The sequence below is a fragment of the Mastigoproctus giganteus genome, chromosome 5, assembly GCF_048544385.1.
Source record: "Mastigoproctus giganteus isolate SK-2022 chromosome 5, ASM4854438v1, whole genome shotgun sequence".
NCBI lineage: Eukaryota > Metazoa > Arthropoda > Arachnida > Uropygi > Thelyphonidae > Mastigoproctus > Mastigoproctus giganteus.
Window position 1 is genome coordinate 57,860,340 of NC_143579.1, and position 19,977 is coordinate 57,880,316.

Consider the following 19,977-nt stretch of genomic DNA (forward strand, 5'->3'; position numbering starts at 1 on the left):
CTTTCCTTGATGCTGAAATTTCATGAGCAATTAAATGCCAAACATCATGAGGAAATTGTCCATAGGATTCTTCTCCCTGCATACCATGCTCCCAGTTACAAAGCACAGGAAGACAATCAATAATGTAGATTATGAGATGTTGTTGCACCCACTTTATTCCCCTTTGGATTACTACCAGTTCCTTGCACTGAAAAAACATTTGAAAGGGTGATACTTTAGGATAATGTTATACATGTGGTCAAAGAATGTTTAGAGAACCAAGATAGTGAATCCCACTTAAGGATCCATAAAAGATAAGGGGACTTCACAAAGTGTGCACCTCTCAGAGTTGACTATATTTCACTTTTTCTATGATAGACCACAAAGTTTTAAAATACTCCTTGTATAATGAGCCAATAATAACCATGCATTTCTTTATTAAAAAATCAATGTGCATATTCTAAAAAATAATAAATAAAACGAAAGTTATGTTTACATAATGATGAATATATTGCGATGCTTTCTTTGGTAATGACTTAGATATGTAGTTCTGCTCCAGTTCGATTGATACTTTTTTCCATGACTTAAGCATTATAATAATAATTTTCCATTTATTCTTGATAAGAGTTTACACAAGGATAGGAGATAAAAACGGCTGTATTGTAATGATGGATATTTGTGCAAATTTTAATTATACTTAACGTAAAATTTATAATAAGTATTCGCAATTAATTTAAAATACCTTACCTGTTCTTTTGATATTTTATCGGTTTTCCGTTTTCTCAGTAAGTTGCTGGGCATTGCACAATCGACATTTATTCTGCACAAAGTGTAACAGACAAGATGCTAGCACAAGGTGAAGGGTTTTCCTTATAAACTTTGTCCAGGTCGTTGGCAGCAATCTCACATTACTGACCAGTTATCAAGAATCACTTATCTCAAGAACTAAAAATTCGTATACATGGAGCACATGATTTTAATGTAATTCTATCAAATTCGCCTGAGAAAAATAAACAAAATGACAATAACAAATTACATCCATGTTAATACTTCATGCAAAGGGTATATATGATAGATTTAAAATCAAGAAAAATTTCTTAATATCCTCGGCATGGCCATGATTACTTAATATATGCCAGTGTATTGTTCGTTCAGCAACTAGCTGTTAATTCATGGTCGAAATGTAATCACGTGTTAACTCCAATACAAATGAAACAGACTCATCAGATCATATTCGTGTTCTGAAACTCGAAAAGTATACGTGGCAACGGAGAACTAACCGAAAATTATCTTTCCTTGATATTAGAGGAGAGCCTTTCTCTTACAAAACATGCACGTTTTATATAATAATTGCAAGAAACATATTGCTCCAAAAACAACTACTAAAAGGGAAATTTCTTCCATCATAGAACTACGATATACTATAACTCAAAACGACATTCCAATAACAAAATTACATTCCTTCTAAATGCACAACGGCCAAGGAATAAAATGAACGTGAGATATCTCATCAATAACTAATTAATGCTTGAAATTTCACGAAATCAAGCCTACCCTACGATGACGAAAAGTCATCAAAAAATTCTAGAATAACACTGCTGCGACGGTGTAGTTGAACCTCCCCATTTCGAATTTATTTATTGTATATTTTCAGAGGGATTTTTGATGGGAATGATTATTATTGTCATTCGATAAATAAATCGAATAACACAACTATTATTTCATTATTTGCTGAAGTATTTAGAAAGAAAAAAAAAACTGCAATAATGCAAATTTCTTTGAATAAATAAGTTCAGCTTTTCTGCTAAGATGTCAGGCCATTGCTCCTGTATTCGATTCCAGTCACCAGTCGAAATTTACAAACACTTTCCATTGGGAAGTGTTTGTAAACTTCCCAACGGAATTTATATACTGTATGTATATAAATTTGATCGTTGGTTTCGGGAGAAGATTACATGTATTTTTCTCCAAAAAACTCGAGTTTTAAATTCAGAACATCAACAAGGCGCAAAATCCCAGAGGCTCACATCTGGTGAGTATGAGCTTGGCACACCCAGAGTCTTGAGCTGGATATCATCATTCTTCTCTTTCTTGGTGATTCCCTTCTACTTCTTTCTCAGAATTTTTTTTTTTTTTTTGGCTGGTGCAGCAAAAGCCTTAGGCTTCCTTGCACCGTATGACTAATGATGGTTATAACAATAAAACCTTTTTTTTTTTTAGTTTTGATATTAACGAGCATAGAAAACCCGATTTCGCACAAGTACGAAGTAGAAAATTGTACCAAAACTTGAAGTGCTCTGGCACCTACATTGGGAGCCAGACGTGTCAAAGCCGCTAAGTAGGTTTTCTTATTTATTGATTTTCTAAAACTTTTGATTTAAATTTAGTAGTATACCATTATTTTGTGTTTTTCTGATTAATCTGGTGTATTTATTCTTTGCTCGGCCTTGTAATTGCATAAAAGTATCGGTAAGGGTATCATTTCCACGTGTTACAAGTTGCACTCCGCTGAACAAGAAGTTTTTTAGCCATATTTAACCGCTTTATTGACCAATTGATACATCAAATTATTTTCTATAAGTACCTTATAGACCTGGTCAGGATCGTTAGTTTATTCTGAATTGAGACAGCGAGATTTGGAAGTTAATTAATACTTCACCGTCTGTAGATTTACCATTCGTAACTTGCGTTATTGTTATACGATACAACATTATCTCCCGAACTAGATAGCGTTAGTATAGTATAGTATAGTTTATATAATATAATATTGTCAATTAATCAGCAAAATCTACAGATTTTGTTAAACTTCGTTGTCAGTTAAATTGTACTTTTAACTAAATAGATATAACAACTTAGATCACAAACGAAACATAATTAATCAATACATAACTTGATACGGAAGTTATATAAACAAAACTCGTAGATAATATTTGATATTGAAAAATATATAGGGTGATTCACTACCAGTGCGTCAAACTTGCAGGAGGTATAGGGGGCACAACGACGAATCGGAATCACATAGCATTGCAGGGTCGAAATGCCTTCGTCATGCAGTAGTAGTAGTAGTAGTAGTGACATGTGATGCAAGAAAGCAAATGTATGAGCTTATGCAGCATCAGCCAAAAAAAAAAAAATCACACCATTCCCTCCAAATGCCTGTCCAGTTCCTCCTTAAATTTATTCAACCTATCAACTTCCACAACGACAGATGGAAGTTTGTTCCAGCAATTAACCACCCGCTGACTAAAGGCAAATTTCCGCACATCTAATCTACATCTATATTTTCTTAATTTGAATTTATGCCCCCTTAGGTTCGTAATCTGAACAAATGGAAGGATCCCATCAGAATTCAGCGTGCTGAACCCATTCAAGGCCTTATACACCTCAATCAGATCACCGCGCAGTTGCCTAGTCCCAGCCACTGCAATTTGCAGAACTTAAGCCTCTCTTGATAACAGGATCCCTTCATTCTCATCACCAATCTTGTTGCCCTTCTCTGTACACGCTCAAGTAAATCTACATCCTTCCTAAAATGAGGCCTCCAGACCTGTACGCAGTACTCAAGGCGTGGCCTGACCATTGCCTTACACAGAGGGATAATCATCTCCTTTTCCCTGCTAGCAAAATTCCTATATATCATTGACAAAACCCCATGACCTGCCCTGGCAGCCTGTCTGCATTGCTCAGACAACTGCATATCTGCCTGCACAATTATTCCCAAGTCTTTTTCATTTTCTACCACCTTAAGTGTAGTACCACACAGTTGGTACGTTTCTCTGGGGTTACTTCTACCCATATGCAGTACTTTGCATTTGTCAAGGTTAAACTTCAGTTGCCACTTCTCAGCCCATCTGCCCAAATTATCTAGATCCTGTTGCAGTAGCACACTGCCATTACTGTCATTAACACTCCTACCAACCTTTGTATCATCTGCAAACTTCGACACTAAGCCTGATATACCTTCATCAATATCATTGTTAAATATAAAAAACAACAGTGGACCTAACACCCAACCCTGTGGGACTCCACTAATAACATTAGTCCAAGAAGAGCAGCACCCATTGATTACCACCCTCTGTCTTCTCCCACTTAACCATCCTTTTATCCACTGTAGCAACTTACCCTTAATATCATTCTGCTCCAATTTGTACAATAGTCTTCCATGCGCAACAGTGTCAAAAGCTTTCCTGAAATCCAAATATATGATATCAAAATTATTTTTTGCATCCAGTTCCTTTGTAACCACATCATAATATCCTATCAAATTTGTCAGACAAGGCTTTCCCTTAACAAACCCATGCTGTATCTGAATTATTGCTGCAGTCTTGTCTAGATGATCCTGCAATGCATCTTTAACCAGCGACTTCATTATTTTACCCTATTTTACCCGGAACAGAAGTTAAACTAACTGGTCTGTAATTACTCGTGTCACCCTTCGATCCCCCTTTGTGAATTGGGGATACATTTGCACATCTCCAGTCCGTGTGGACCTCCCCTGAGTCCAAGGATGCTCTCATAATTATGGCTAAGTGTTTGCTTAGTTGCTTTGCCGCCTAATTTAATATAACTGGATAAATCCCATCCACCCCAGGTGCTTTTCTTACGTTTAACTTCAACAGTTTCTCTTCCACTTTGCTCTCAGTTATTACAAAATCATTAAGTACCCTGCTACAATTTGATAACCTTCTGCCATTTTCAAACTTTAATAATTCCTCACGTGTGAATGTAGATGCAAAATACTCATTCAGTTTGTTTGCTATCTGAGCAGGATCATCAACAGTCGAACCATCGATGTCAAGTGGACAAATCAGATTCATCCCCTTCCTTTTAGAGTTTATATAAGTAAAGAAATCCTTGCTGTTTTTCTTAGCATCTTTTGCCAAGGATTTCTCGTAATCTGCCTTCGCCTGCCTAACCTCCTTTGTAACTTGGTTACAGATCAACTTTAGCTATCATAGGCTTCTGTGTCACGTGTTAATTTGTATGCGTCCCATGCATTTTTCTTCTCTGTTACGAGTCTCATTAGTTCATTTGACAACCGTTTAGGCCTAAACCTTGAACAATATTTCTTAATAGGTATGAAACTTTTAGTAGCATCCACGATTAATTCCTTGAATGCTTCCCACTTAGAATTTACTGTTGATAACATCGTCAGTTGATCCCACTGTACAGAATTTAAAAACTGTCGGAGACCACTGTACTCGCCTTTACGGAAGCAAAAACCCTTAGCCATAATTAAGGTAAAGTGTAAAGTGTGTTTAGGGTCAAGCGGCACCAGGGGTTTCCCCCATCTCCGCGTAGTTTACATTGCGGGTGAACCAGTTGACTGGAAAAGCCAGAGATTTAAAAGTGTATGGACTTTGTATATATTTGATGCCTTGTACCGTTGTTCATCTGGTCATTTAGCCGCCAGACCCCTACTGAGGCCCGACGTTGTCCCACTTTAGCCCCGTGGAGGCAGACCAGGTACTCACTAGTATATAGTTCACTCTGGCAGGTCCTGCCACCTAATTTCCTAAGATTTCAGTGGCTAGGACCTTAAAAATAAAAAAAAAAAATCGCGTACGCGTCGCGGGGAGCGCTAGAAGTCCAAAATGTTGGGCAAAATTAATTTAGATTGGTGATTTTAGATTGTGTGGGAGGTGTTCACGTTGCTATCAGATAGAGTGGGGTTTAGGCTGAAAACTGGGGAGCAAATAGACAGAAATATGGAGCCGAAAGGGAAGGCAACTCCAGTTTACAGTGGGGCATGCCCATGCCCCACTGTAAACTGGAGTTGCCTTCGCTGTTCACGCGACCTCCCTTTCAACGTCCTCTACCGAATGAGGAAGGTATTTCGGACCCTGTAATGCTATGTGATTCCGATTCGTCTTTGTGCCCCTACACCTCCTGCAGGTTTGTCGCACTGGTAGTGAATCACCCTGTATATAGCGTTATAACTGTGTTGGGATACAAGTTTAGGGTTATAATTTTGTACTGAAATTGAAATTTAATTGAAATTAAATCGAAATCATCACAAAGACCAGAGCAGCAAAGCAAAAGGCTGAAGCTAATGGGAGTGCTGTGGCTTAGAGGAGAATTTAGGGGGGGGGGGGGCAGTTGCTCTCTGAATCACAGCCTTTTAAAATGCACTGCTTGCATGATATTTGTGGACAATCGGGTATGGGACTGATATTGCCATGGGAGATGTCTTTGCGTGTGCGCAATGCAAGGAGTGTAACGAAATCAGGCAACAACTCAGCGTTGTTATGGGCCTATATGAGAGCTTGAAGGATCTAAATTGAAAGGCCCATCAAGCTCTCAGCTGCCAACATTAACGCCAGAGCTTGCAGTTGGTCATCACGCATGCGCTGGTCCCACAGGAACTAGTAGTTGTTGGTGATTCTATGTCTGCGCTGGTAGCACAGTGGTATCGTCACCGTCCACCCCACACCGGGTGGAAAAGGCCTGGTTTCCAATCCCGTCGATGACACGAGAAACTTTAATGGGCTTTTTTCACTCCGTGGCTGAGTTAGTTGGCCTCAGGCGTCTATAGCAAGGTTTTTCTCCCCAGTAACTGGGGTTTTTTCGTCCAGCAAAACACGCAAATCAACCATAGAACAAACACAATTTACAGACACATATACGGTTTAATGCATTTAATTACGGGCAACCCTAAAATAATATATTTTTTTTTTTTTGTATAAAGGATAGGAGGAACAGGACCAGGGTATGTCTGCCAGGGGCAAAGGTTGATGACAATGTAGAGCGGATATCATCTTTTATGGGCACAAAAGGTGATATAGTTGTACACGTTGGCACTAATGATATTAACAGTAGGACACCGGCAGAATTACTTAACAAGTACAGTCCACCGACAGAATTACTTAACAAGTACAGGTCACTGTTGAAAAAAAGCCGTGAATTAGGGTTGAATTTGAAAGTATCTGCAATTCTGCCCAGATATGATAGGAGGGAGTATATGATGAGAGCTGTGTCGATCAATTCGGCCCTGGAAAGATTGTGCAAGGCTCAAGGGGTTGAATTTTTTTAAAGCCTGGTCTGTTTTTGTTAACAAAAGGGACTGTTTCTACAGGGATGGGAAACGCTTAAATAGAAAGGGGCAAGAATATTTGCTGATGCCACCGAGGCAGTATTATGTGGGTCGGAAAACTGCTAGCTTGGGGGGGATACGAGGACTAATAGACAAACAGCAGCCACTGGCAGAGGTGAAAGTGATTCTTGCACTGTTATTGGAAGGAGCAAAAGTCTGGAAAACAAGATGCAGGATATTTTAGAGACTGGTGGGAGTCATTGCGGTACAAGAAAATATATAGGTTCTCGTAGGGTAGCTAAGAAAAAGAACAAGTGCATGTATACTTGCGTGTACACCAATGCTAGGAGTTTGGTAAATAAATTTGATGATTTTGAGGCATTGCGCAAAGCATCAAAGGCGGATATTGTTGGGATATCAGAGACGTGGTGTCACACAGATATAAGGAATGCAGAACTGGAATTTGGGGAGTACAACGTCTACAGAAAGTATAGACAGGATAGGAAGGGAGGAGGGGTTATGCTATTAGTTAAGAAACACATAAAACCCAAGGAAGTGAAGCCAGTCGACATCGCTGGACAGTGCAGTGTCGAGTCAGTTTGGTGTAACATAAGCACTGGGAGATCAAAATTGAGAGTAGCAGTGTGCTATAGGCCTAATGACTCTGATGAGTATAATAAGAAACTGTACAAGGAAATAGAGTGGGCCAGTAAATCAGAGAGTCTTATAATGGGGAATTTTATTTATCAGATATTGACTGGAATTTGTGGGTTGGTCACTCAAACACTACCAAGGCTTTTGTGGATTTATTGGTTGATTGTTTTCTACATCAGCATGTCGGGAGGCAACTGAGAGATTAATACTCTTGATTTGATTATCAGTAGTGATTCTTCATGCATCAAGAATATGCAGATACAGGAACCACTAAGTGGCAGTGATCACAGTGTGCTGAAGTGGGATTTACTCAAGGAGGTAACTACCATCAGGGGTCAAGGTAAGGGTTATTGCTTTCGTAAAGGCGACTACGATGCTCTGAGACAGTACAGTATTTAAATTCTATACAGTGGGATCAACTGATGATGTTACCAACAGCAAATTCAAAATGGGAAGCATTCAAAGAACTTAACTTGGAAGCTACTAGGCTTTACATAACCACTAAGAAATATTGTTGAAGGTTTAGGACTAAATGGATATGAACTAATGAGACATATGGCAGAGAAGAAAAATGCATGGGATGCATATAAATTAACACATGACACAGAAGCCTGTGATAGATATAAGTTGATCTGTAACCAAGTTACAAAGGATGTTAGGCAGGCGAAGCAGATTACGAGAAATCTTTGGCAAGGGATCCAAAGGAAAACAGCAAACAGTTCTTTACTTATATAAACTCTAGAAGGAAGGGGATGAATCAGATTGGTCCACTTGATATCGATGGTTCAACTGTTGATGATCCAACTCATGTAGATAACAAACTAAATGAATATTTTGCGTCGACATGCACACATGAGGAGATATTCAGCGAGGAAAATGCAAGAGGTGTATTCAACTCTGGCAGAAAGCTAGATAATCTTGTAATAACTGAGAGTAAAATGGAGGAGAAATTGTTGAATATAAACACAAGAAAGGCACCTGGGGTGGATGGGATCTATCCAGTTATATTAAAGGAGGCAGCAAAAGAAGTAAGCAAACCCTTGGCCATAATTATGAGAGCTTCCTTGGACTAATGGGTGGTACCCATAGTCCGGAGTTGTCCAAATTCACAAAGGAGGATCAAAGGGTGACACAAGTAATTATAGACCTGTGAGTTTAACTTCTGTTCCAGGAAAATTAATGAAGGCACTGGTTAAAGAATCACTGCAGGATCATCTAGACAAGACTTCAGTTATAGTTGGGACACAGCATGGTTTTGTTAAGGGGAAGTCTTGCCTGACCAATTTGATTGGATACTAGATGCAGTCACAAAAGAACTGGATGAAGGGAATAGCTTTGATATTATATATTTGGATCTTAGAAAGGCTTTTGATACTGTTGCACATGGAAAACTGCTCCACAATTGGAGCAGTGTGGCATTGGTGACAAATTGCTGCTGTGGTTAAAGGGGGGTTGAGGGGGAGAAGACAGAGAGTGGTAATCAATGGACACTGCTCATCGTGGAGTAATGTTATTACTGGAGTCCCTCAGGGTTCAGCGTTGAGTCCATTATTGTTTTCTGTATTTATAAATAATATTGATGATGGTATATCAAGCTTAATGTCCGAGTTTGCAGACGAGACAAAGGCTGGCAGGGTTGTTAAGGACACCACTGACGCTATTCTGCTGCAACAGGATCTGGAAAGGTTGAGCAAATGAAGGTGGCAATTGAAGTTTAACATTGAAAAATGTAAAGAACTATATAAGGGAAAGAGCAACCCCAGAGCTACGTATCAACTCTGTGGTACTACACTGACAGTGGTAGAGAATGAAAGGGACTTGGGGATGGTTGTGCAGGCAGATATGAAGTTCTCTGAGCAGTGCAGACGGGCTGCAAGAGTAGTTCATGGTGTATTGTCAATGATATACAGGAATTTTTCTAGCAGCGATAAGGAGGTGATTATTCCCTTGTATAAGGCAATGGTGAGGCCACACCTCGAGTACTGAATACTGGTCTGGAGGTCTCATTTCAAGAAGGATGTAGAGCTTCTGGAACGAGTACAGAGAAGGGTAACAAGGTTAGTGAATGAAACAAAGGGTTGCACTTACGAAGAAAGGCTTAAGTTTTGCAAATTACAGTGTCTAGAAACTAAGCAGTGGCTTGGTGATCTGATAGAGGTGTATAAAGCCTTGAATGGTTTGAGCATACTCAATGCTGATGGGATTCTCCCTCTTGCTCAGAATAATCACCTGAGAGGGCATAAATTCGAATTGAGGAAAGACAGATGTAGGATAGATGTATAAATGTCCGGAAATTTGTTTTTAGCCAGCGGATAGTTGGTTGGTTGAACAGACTTCCATCCGTTGTTGTGGAAGTTGATAGCATAAATAAATTTAAGCCTCAGCTGGACAGGTATTTCGAACGAACTGAGGTGTGAAGTGGAAGTTTTTTTTTTTCTGGCTGATGTTGCATAAGCTTGCTTTCTTGGATGATATGCCTCTACTAATGCTAATGCTAAAACATGCATTTTAGAGATGTGGCATATTGATGTTTCGTGGCTTTAGTTATATCGGCAGAAATTCTAAACAACCCTTTTGTTTTCTCTAATGCAGAGCCGGTGTAGTTATTCGGTAATTTTTTTCATATATTTATGAATTCGTGATTATGTCCACTGTGCTTCGTACAGTAGCACAGTCGACATAATCACTTCCTTACCACCCCGGGTGGAAAAGGATCAAGTTCGAATCCCGTAAATGACACCAGGAATATTTATTGTGTTTTTTTTCATTCTGTGGGTGATCCTTTATATGACCCTTTTTTCACAACATTGCTGAGTTACTCTGTCTGAAACGAGTGTAGCACGGTTTTATTCTCCCGGGAACTCGAGTTATTTGTCCAGCAAAGTGAAAATCAACACAGTACACGTGTAATTTACAGACAGTATACTCTGAGCAATATGGTCTTAGTCGCTGATGCTCCTAACACCCTACAGCAACGACATTTATTTATTTCAACTTCCGTTTTCTTTAGGAGCATCAGCGACCAAGCCCATATTGCTCCGTGTATATTGTGTGTGTTTGTGGTCGATTTTCTGTTTGCTGGACGAAAGACCCGAGTTTTCGGAAGAGAAAAACCATGTTACCCACGCTTGAAACCAACTAACTCAGCTACGTCGTGAAAAAAAAAAAAAACCCATAAAAATTCCTTCCGCCATCGACGGGATTCGAATTCAGGTCTTTTCCACCCGGTGTGGAGGGGACAGCGATCCTAACAACTCTGCTACCCCCGAGGGCTAGTTTTTTTTGTGAATTAAAATAATCGTCTCATCATATAATGAATTTTCGTTATATATTCTGCCCGTTGCAGCTTCGGTCAATCCAACAAAATAAATAAAAACAATGCGTTTTTATTTATTCGGTTGTATATCATTATATTTCTGTTGTATGCATTTATTTATTTTGCTATAAACAAATTTATTACTAAATAAATAATTTCTTAATGGATATTATGACGTAGTTACAAATGAATTGGATGCAAAAAATAATTTTTATATCATATACAGTACTTGGATTTCAGGGAAGCTTTTGATACTGTTGGCATGGAAGTCTACTGCACAAATTGGAGCAGTATGGTATTAAGGGAAAGTTGCTACATTCAATAAAAGGGTGGTTGAGTGGGAAAAGACAGAGAGTGGTAATCAATGGACGCTGCTGTTCGTGGACTAATGATATTATTGGGGTCCTCCAGGTATTGGACCCACTGTTGTTTGTATATTAATCGATGATATTTATGAAGGTATATCAAGGGCTTAGTTTCCAAGTATGCAGATGATACAAAGGTTGGCAGGATTATTATTATTATTAGCCATATGGTGCAAGGAAGCCTGAGGCTTATACTGCACCAGCCAAAAAAAAAAAAAAAAAAAAATACTGAATACCCCGAGAGAGAGAGAGAGAGAGAGAGAGAGAGAGAGAGAGAGAGAGAATCACCAAGAAAGAGAAGAATGATGATATCCAGCTGAGGATCCTGGGTGTGCCAAGCCCATTCTCACAGTAATGGTAGTGTCTACTGAACAGAATCTAGAAAAGCTGGACAGATGGGCTGAGAAATGGCAACTCAAGTTTAACTTTGACAAAGTCATGGGGTATTGTCAATTATATACAGGATTTTGCTAGTAGGGAAAAGGAGGTGATTATTATTATTATTATTATTGTTATTATTATTTACATTTATTGTAAACATATTCTGTTGATAAATAAATTGTATTGCATTATTATTATTATTATTATTATTATTATTATTATTATTATTATTGTACAAGGAAGCTTGTACCATATGAATAATAATAAGCGAGGCTTATGCTGCACAGCCAAAAAAAAAAAAATTCCCGAGTTACCCCCTGTGAGAGAGAGAGAGAGAGAGAAGTAGAAAGGCATCACCAAGAAGAGAAGAATGGTGATATCCAGCTCAGGACCTTGGGTTTGCGAAGCCCATACTCACCAGATGTGAGGCCCCCCCCCCCCCTTTGTAATGGTCTGGCCACGCCTCGCGTACTGCATACAGGTCTGAAGGCCTTATTTTAGGAAGGATGTAGAGTTGCTTGAGCGAGTACAGAGAGCGCCAACAAGATTGGGGAGGGGAACGAAATGGTGGTCTTACCAAGATAGGCTTAATTTCTGCAATTTGCTGCGTCTGGAAACAAGCACGTGCGAGGTGATCTGATTGCGGTGTATATGGCCTTGAATGTGTTGAGCAGGTTCAGTGTTGACGGGATTCTTTCTCTTGCTTAGACCAAACACATTAGGGGGCACAAATTCAAATTGAGGAAAGGCAGCTGTAGAGTGGATGTGTGGAATTTTGCCTTCAGCCAGCGGTAGTTGATTGCTGGAACAGACTTCCATCTATCTTTGTGGAAGTTGATAGCTTAAATAAATTCAAGGAGGAAGTGGACAAACGTTTAGAGGGAGTGGATGTGCGGAATGTTTTTTTTTTTTGGCTGATGCTGTATAAGCTTGCTTTCTTGCATCACATGCCTCTACTACTACAAGAACGGCTACAGTAGCGTGCAGGTTTCCCTTTGTTGGTTCGCTCAATAAAGTTAATTCCATTGTGGAGTGAATATTTGAATAAACGGAATTAACAATACGATCTGTTCCTGTCGTTTTTTTTTTTTTTTTTCTTCTAATTTTAAGTAAAGGGATAGGGATATAATGCAAATTAAGATAATTGGCTAGGGAATTTGGGGAAAAAATGTACTGCTGCAATTTTGGAAACCAAACGTGGTTATGATACTCATGGCTGCCCCTAGTAAAAGGTCTGTTTCAAAAGAGGGTAGAACTTCAAAGTTTTTTAAAAAATGGAAGCAATTTCTTAAAAGGTGGAATGGCTTCAGAAACGAATATAGCATTTCAAAACTTATATTCGAACCTGATATGTTGTGGGTGTCGGCATGTATGCTGTTTGTTGCAGAACTGTTTGTGAATGTATTGGTTATACAGAAAATACCTTGTAAGCAATTTCCTTCTATTACTGCACTTTTTTTTTTTCCACGTGTGAATTTTAGATTAGTAGACCTAAAAAAAAATATATATATATATATATGTTATCTTTGTGTGAGTTGTGTACTGAATTTCTGTACATAGACTCCTCCAGAATGATTTTTTTTTGTATAAAAAAAAAAACAAAAAAAAAAACAAGACTATAAACCACATGAATGTTATGCATTTTTATGGAATGGTGATTAGTATAACCACCACAATGCCTGCACCTAATGGTTGTAATGTCTAAGTGAGCATAATACAGTATTATAATAAATAAATAAACATGCATTAGCAGAAGCGTACGATGCAAGAAAGCAAGCTTATGCAGCATCAGCCAAAATAAAAAATAAAATAAACCATTTCACTCCTCCATTCGTTCCAAATGCCTGTCCAGCTCAGCCTTAAATTTATTTAGGCTATTAGCTTCCACAACACAAGATGGAAGCCTGTTCCACCAATCAACTACCTGCTGGCTAAAGGCAAATTTCCACACCTCTATTCTACAACTATCTTTCCTCAATTTGAAACTGTGCCCCCTCAGGTTCTTAGTGTGAGCAAGAGGAAGAATCAAGATCAGCATTCAGCTTGCTCAACCATTCAAGGCCTTATACACCTCAATCAGATCACCTCGCAGGTACCTACTCTCCAGGTGCTGCAATTTGCAGAACTTAAGCCTTTCTTCGTAAGAGCACCCCTTTGTTCCCCTCACCAATCTTGTTGCCCTTCTTTGTACATTATGGTATATTTAGTGCAAAAGCGTCATCATTGTACCTGCCAAGAGAAGTCAACTAAGTTTGTCACCGTGACATCTTGTATTGATGAATGTATGCCGCCATCCTACACTACACAAATAAACACAACTTCATGAAAGGATACACGTATTCCTAGTTTTATTAAATGGATGCATTCATAGATGTGCTGCTAATGTGTTAACAAGGGACATTAGTATTAGTGGAGGCATACAATGCAAGAAAGCAAGCTTATACAGCATCAGCCAGAAAAAAAAAAAAAAACTCTCCCATTTTCACCCCTCCCTTCGTTCCAAATACCTGTCCAGCTCAGCCTTAAATTTATTTAGGCTATCAACTTCCACAACAAAAGATGGAAGTCTGTTCCACCAATAAACTACCCGCTGGCTAAAGACAAACTTCACCACATCTATCTTACAACTCTTTCCTCAATTTGAATTTATGCTCTCTCAGGTAATTATTCTGAGCAAAAGGAAGAATCCCATCAGCATTAAGCACGCTCAAACCATTCAAGGCTTTATACACCTCAATCAGATCACCTCGCAGGTGCCTAGTCTCCAAACACTGTAATCTGCAAAACTTAAGCCTTCCTTCGTAAGCGCAACCCTTCGTTCCATTCACTAATCTTGTTGCCCTCCTCTGTACTCATTCCAACAGCTCTACATCCTTCTTAAAATGAGGCCTCTAGACCTGTATACAGTACTCAAGGTGTGGCCTGACAATTGCCTTAATCAAGGGGATAATCATCTCCTTATCCCTGCTAGAAAAATTCCTGTATATCATTGACAAGACACCATGAGCTACTCTTGCAGACCATCTGCACTGCTCAGAAAACGTCATATCTGCCTGTACAATTACCCCCAGGTCCCTTTCATTCTCTACCACTGTCAGTGTAGTAACACAGAGTTGATACATTACTCTGGGGTTACTGCTTCCCATATGTAGTACTTTACATTTGTCAATGGTGCCTCCATAGCCAGGTGAGCAGTAGCAGCAGTGCGTAGCACGCGCTTCTTGATTAGACCGGGGTTCGATCCCATGACCACCAAATACGGAGGATGCGGGAAGGTCAGGGAATGACCACCGCATATCCTCGGAGCAATATGGCCTTAGTTGCTAATGCTCCTAAAAAAAAAAAAACATTTATCAATGTTAAACTTCATTTGCCACCTCTCAGCCCATCTGCTCAACTTTTCTATATCCTGTTGCAGCAACATACTGTCATTAGTGTCCTTAACAACCCTGCCAACCTTCGTATCTTCTGCCAAGTTTGCAGACGATACGAAAATGCAGAAAACAACAATGGACCCAACATTGAACCCTGAGGGACTCCAGTAATAAAGTCCACGAAGAGCAGTGTCCATTGATTACCACTCTCTGTCTTCTCCCACTCAACCATCCCTTTATCCATAGCAGCAATTTGCTTCCAATGCCACACTGCTCCAATTTGTGCAGCAGGCTTCCATGTGCAACAGTATCAAAAGCCTTTCTAAGATCCAAATATATGACATCAAAGTTATTCCCTGGATCCAGTTCCTTTGTGACCACATCATAGTATCCAATCAAATTGGTCAGACAAGTCTTCCCCTTGGACTTGCTCAAAAATAATTTCAGCTAAGTTCATACCTATTCAGCTAAGGGTCACACCTAGTTGAAATAATCTTAAGAGGCCATTTCAACCAGGGATGACCTTTAGACTAGAGGCTTTGGCTGATCTTTAGAATAGGGCCCCTCCTCCAGACTGCCTCAGTCTTAGGGCGTTTATCCTCCCTTGCTGTTTTAAAATAGGAAAACGAGTTCCCGATTTAAAAACAGTGGCAAGGGGGGGGGAGATAAACACCCTAACTAAAACTAACCATAGCCAATTAGACATGTCAATCACTGCCTTCTTCCTCTTCTTCTCGCCACTATTTTGGAAGAGGGACCCTGTTCTAAAGTTTTACCAAGGCTTTGGTAAATCCCCAAAAATTTAAAGCCAGGTTTACACTGGACCGACAAAACAGTAACAGTGTTTTTTGTCTCCAAAAACTGTCTCCAACTTTTCAACTTCAGTAGCTGACAAAAGGGAGACACTAGTTTACACCATGAAGACAGAAATCCCATGAATTTTGTTCATATGACAACAAATTTGTCTTTGTTTTTACTTTCTGTGTACAACAAAGAAACAGTTGTATTTTGTAGATGAAGCATGATTTTTAGCGACAATACTTTTTTAACAGCTCTAGGCAGATTGTTATTGCTACTTCCATGTTGAAGAAGAGACAACCATCACTATTGGGTGAGAGAAAGTTTAAGGAAATGAGAGGAGCATGGAGCCCACGAATTGCTCAGAGATTTATATGGGGATGATATTGACTTAAGAAAAGAGTTACATTCCAGTTTTCATATTTTTTAACATTATCTAGTACTGATTTTGGCAATTTGTTATTGGTAGTTGGTCCTGCTATCAAGAAGATTTTAGAATTAAAATTATCCTCTAAAAACCAATTCAATTTAACTGAAAGAAATTGAGTAATCAATTAATGTAACATAATTAAAATTATAACCCGCAGAATTATACAAGTTATTATTATTAGCCATATGATGCAAGGAAGCCTGAGGCTTATGCTGCACCAGCCAAAAAAAAATTTCCTGAGTTACCCTAAGAGAGAGAGAGAGAGAGAGAGAGCACGTGCACAAAAGTCAGAAGTAGAAAGGAATCACCAAGAAAGAGAAGGATGGTGATATCCAGCCCAGGATCCAGGGTTTGCCAAGCCCATACTCACCAGATGTGAGCCTCTGGGGTTAATATGTAAATACTTCTCAAACCATAGGCCTGAAGATGGGAAACAGTGAGGTCTCAAAAAAAATATAGCCATAAATTTTTTAAGTGTTTGCCATTGAGGTGTGTCGATCCTTCATAATTGTAGCATTTCAATAATAAATTACTTAAATTTATTCATGTGATATAAGAGTTGTCTTGGTGAACAATCTATAGACTCCCTCTTCCAATTAATTCATAAACCACACACACCGTTCTTGTCAGTATTTTCAGTGATGACATATTGAGCTAGCTGTCGCAGTTTTGTTCGAGAAAACAAGAATGGTGCCAACATTTATATCTCCAAAATATTTCTTAATGACACTGTGCTTTGTCATTGTTTTGTCAGAAAAGACAGTGTTCCTATTTTGTCTCTCTGGGTTTACACCAGAGAGACAAAATGACTTGTCTAATAAATAGCTTGTTCAAGCCTCTTGTTAAATTTTTAACAAAATTTTTAAGGGAAAATTCATTAAACAGAATTGAATTAGTCATTTATTATCATATTCCATTAAACCTTGAATTACCATATTACAGTAAACAGGAATATCGTAATCCATGACAGTGTATATGTATATAAATAATAGTAAAGGGCAAATAAATATATGGTACGCATAAGTATGTATATATGTATATATTATAATGAACAATAATTTAAAATGAACAGAAGCAAATAAAAACAAACATACAATAAAAAAAAAAAATAGTGATTCATATACTGGTTGGAGTTGATGGCTAAGTTTCTGAGGCCAAAATGAGGAGATTAGATCACTCAGCTTGAAGAAAATGTCGAATGACATCTGCTTAGATTGTTACCCATTATAGTGCTCCTCACAGCAATGGAGAATGTCTTTGACTTTTCTTCTTAGATCGAGTCATCTTTGGAATTCTACTCCAAAAGGAGTGGGGAGGTCATGTAAAAGAAAGTGGGCACTTGAAACAAAAATTTTTTCTCTCTCCATCATCGATATAATAGCATTCTTCAATGAGAGCAATATTCTTTCATTTGTCACCATTGGCAGCACTGATCTTATTATCCTCATAAGTCTTTGATTTTCTGACAGTCTATGGTGTATTCAAAAATTCAGATTATCAACTACAAGCAGAGCTGGTATCATATGTGATGCTTGGCATGTTTTTGTTTGGAAAAAAATTTACTGAACATGCCATAAAGGTTACTAATTTTTGAAATGTGTTAATATGAAAATTTGCTAAGTGAACATTTGTAAAACAAGACTTTAGTGTATATTGCTATTTATTTGTGGTTTGCTGTTACCCAGATGTCTGTTTAGAGGATTGATTTTTCCTTCATTTGTGAGTAATGAAGCACCCATCAGTTTAGGTCTTGATAACCCAGTAATGATTCCTTTCCACAATATGAGAAATGCTAAAGGGTGTGGGTGTTCAAACTCAAATAATTTAGAGCCTGCAAGCTACAGAGCATCAACACCCTAGCATATGTCTCAATTTGAGATATTTTAGATACCGTGCTATCACATGTGTGTCAATATGATGTTTGAAATTGAGACATAAGTGATAACGTGGTATCTATTAGACTTAGATATGTTTTTTGTTATTATAAATTTTATTAATTTTTAGCATTTTATTGCTAATTTGGAAGTATTTTTAATTATTATATATAAAATTTAACTAATTCTTCAATCCTTTAAATTTTTGTGCTGTTCTTTTTTTTTTTTTTTTTTTATTCAGACTTCCTTTATATTCCACAAACAGATGAAATGCCATTTTCAGGACCTATTGTGTATCTTTCTACAAATTGTAGAAAGATACACAATAGGTTCAATTGGTTCAGTCATAGAGTGCCTTAGGTACATACTACTCCCTTTATTTATTTATCCACCTACCACCTACCTATCCATCAGTGAACATTCACTTATTAGCATCTATTTCATTCCAGCTAATTAAAAAAAAAAAAATTTGTAAGTACACAGAAATATCTGATTCTGCTCTCAGATTCAGAAAAATAAAAGGGAAAAAAAAAAGTCAGGAATGTGGTATGTCAGAATATATATAAATGTGAAACAAAAACAAATAAAGAAATAGATTGAATGTTGAATCGCATTTGAGAATAAAATTGTCTTTACTCCTGACCTCTTCTTAGTAATTTAAAAGCTATAAAGTACACACATAATAAAGACTTATTGTTATTAGATTAAATAAAAAAGTGAAAATTTATGCCATTAAATCAAGGGGAGATGGGAAGAAAAACATGGTATTATCACACAATGATTAAATTAAAATTAAACACTTTTATACTACCTGAACATATTGCTGAAACTACAGCACAAATTTTTGTTTACAGTGAAGTACTGTTACCCGTATGCTATCAAAAGTTAAAAATAAGTAAAACTCACAATTGATTAATGATGGAAATTAAATGATAGGAAGGAGTTTATGATGAGAGCCTTGTGAATCAGTTTGCCACTGGAGAGATTGTGCTAGGCTCGTGTTGTAGAAAGGTCTGTGCTTGTTAACAGGAGAGAGACATCTTCTACATAGATAAGATACACTTAAATAGAAAGGGTGCAAGACCAGGGCTCACATCTGGTGGGTATGGGCTTGGCACACACCCAGGGTCCTGAGCTGGATATCATCATTCTTCTCTTTCTTGATGATTCCCTTCTACTTCTGACTCTCTCTCTCTCTCTCTCTCTCAGGGTAACTCAGAAATTTTTTTTTGGCTGGTGCAGCATAAGCCTCAGGCTTCCTTGCACTATATGGCTGGTAATAATAATAATAATATCCTCGACCAACAGTAACACCAGACATAACAACACCCACACTGTGTACTCGGTAGCAGTACCCATCATTTGATGGAACTCCCAATCAGAGAGAAATACACCTAATTCTGTTTTTGCACGAACTTTTTTTACACGAATTTGATTTAACACGAATTCAAAATAAATATTTCATTCTCTTTTTACGCGAGTCATTTTGATTTAACACGATTTCTATGAATTTTTTTTTGCCTAAATTCTAAGAAATTTTTTTTTATTTGTGGCATATTAGTATCATTTCTATATTACGCACCAATAGATTGGATAACAGCTAGTGTATGCGTTTTGAAATGCGTGCTTTTGCTTACCAATGTGTACGTCTAGGTATCTATGAATCATCAACGTTTTTATTGAATTTGGTGCACATCTACGGCATTCGTGCATTGTATCTTCGGCAGACATGTAGTAGTAAGCTCTATTTCAAAGTGAAAGAATCTTTAGTGA

At 38.0% G+C, this 19,977-nt stretch overlaps 2 protein-coding genes across 2 annotated transcripts in view; one reads left to right on the top strand and one right to left on the bottom strand.

The window, feature by feature from the left end:
* DCAF12 (DDB1 and CUL4 associated factor 12-like protein) overlaps positions 1–1,408 on the bottom strand; it is an 86,279-nt gene extending 84,871 nt beyond the window's left edge. Inside the window, exon 1 of the mRNA XM_090373219.1 lies at positions 727–1,408. The gene's annotated coding sequence lies outside the window, so the exon portion shown is untranslated. The remainder of the gene's footprint in view (positions 1–726) is intronic.
* An 11,526-nt stretch (positions 1,409–12,934) lies between these two features.
* Positions 12,935–19,977, top strand: part of Alg3 (Alg3, alpha-1,3- mannosyltransferase) — a 75,039-nt gene continuing 67,996 nt past the window's right edge. The window contains exon 1 of the mRNA XM_090374561.1: positions 12,935–13,154. Within this exon, the coding sequence (XP_090230687.1) occupies positions 12,941–13,154 (214 nt within the window). The 5' untranslated portion in view covers positions 12,935–12,940. The remainder of the gene's footprint in view (positions 13,155–19,977) is intronic.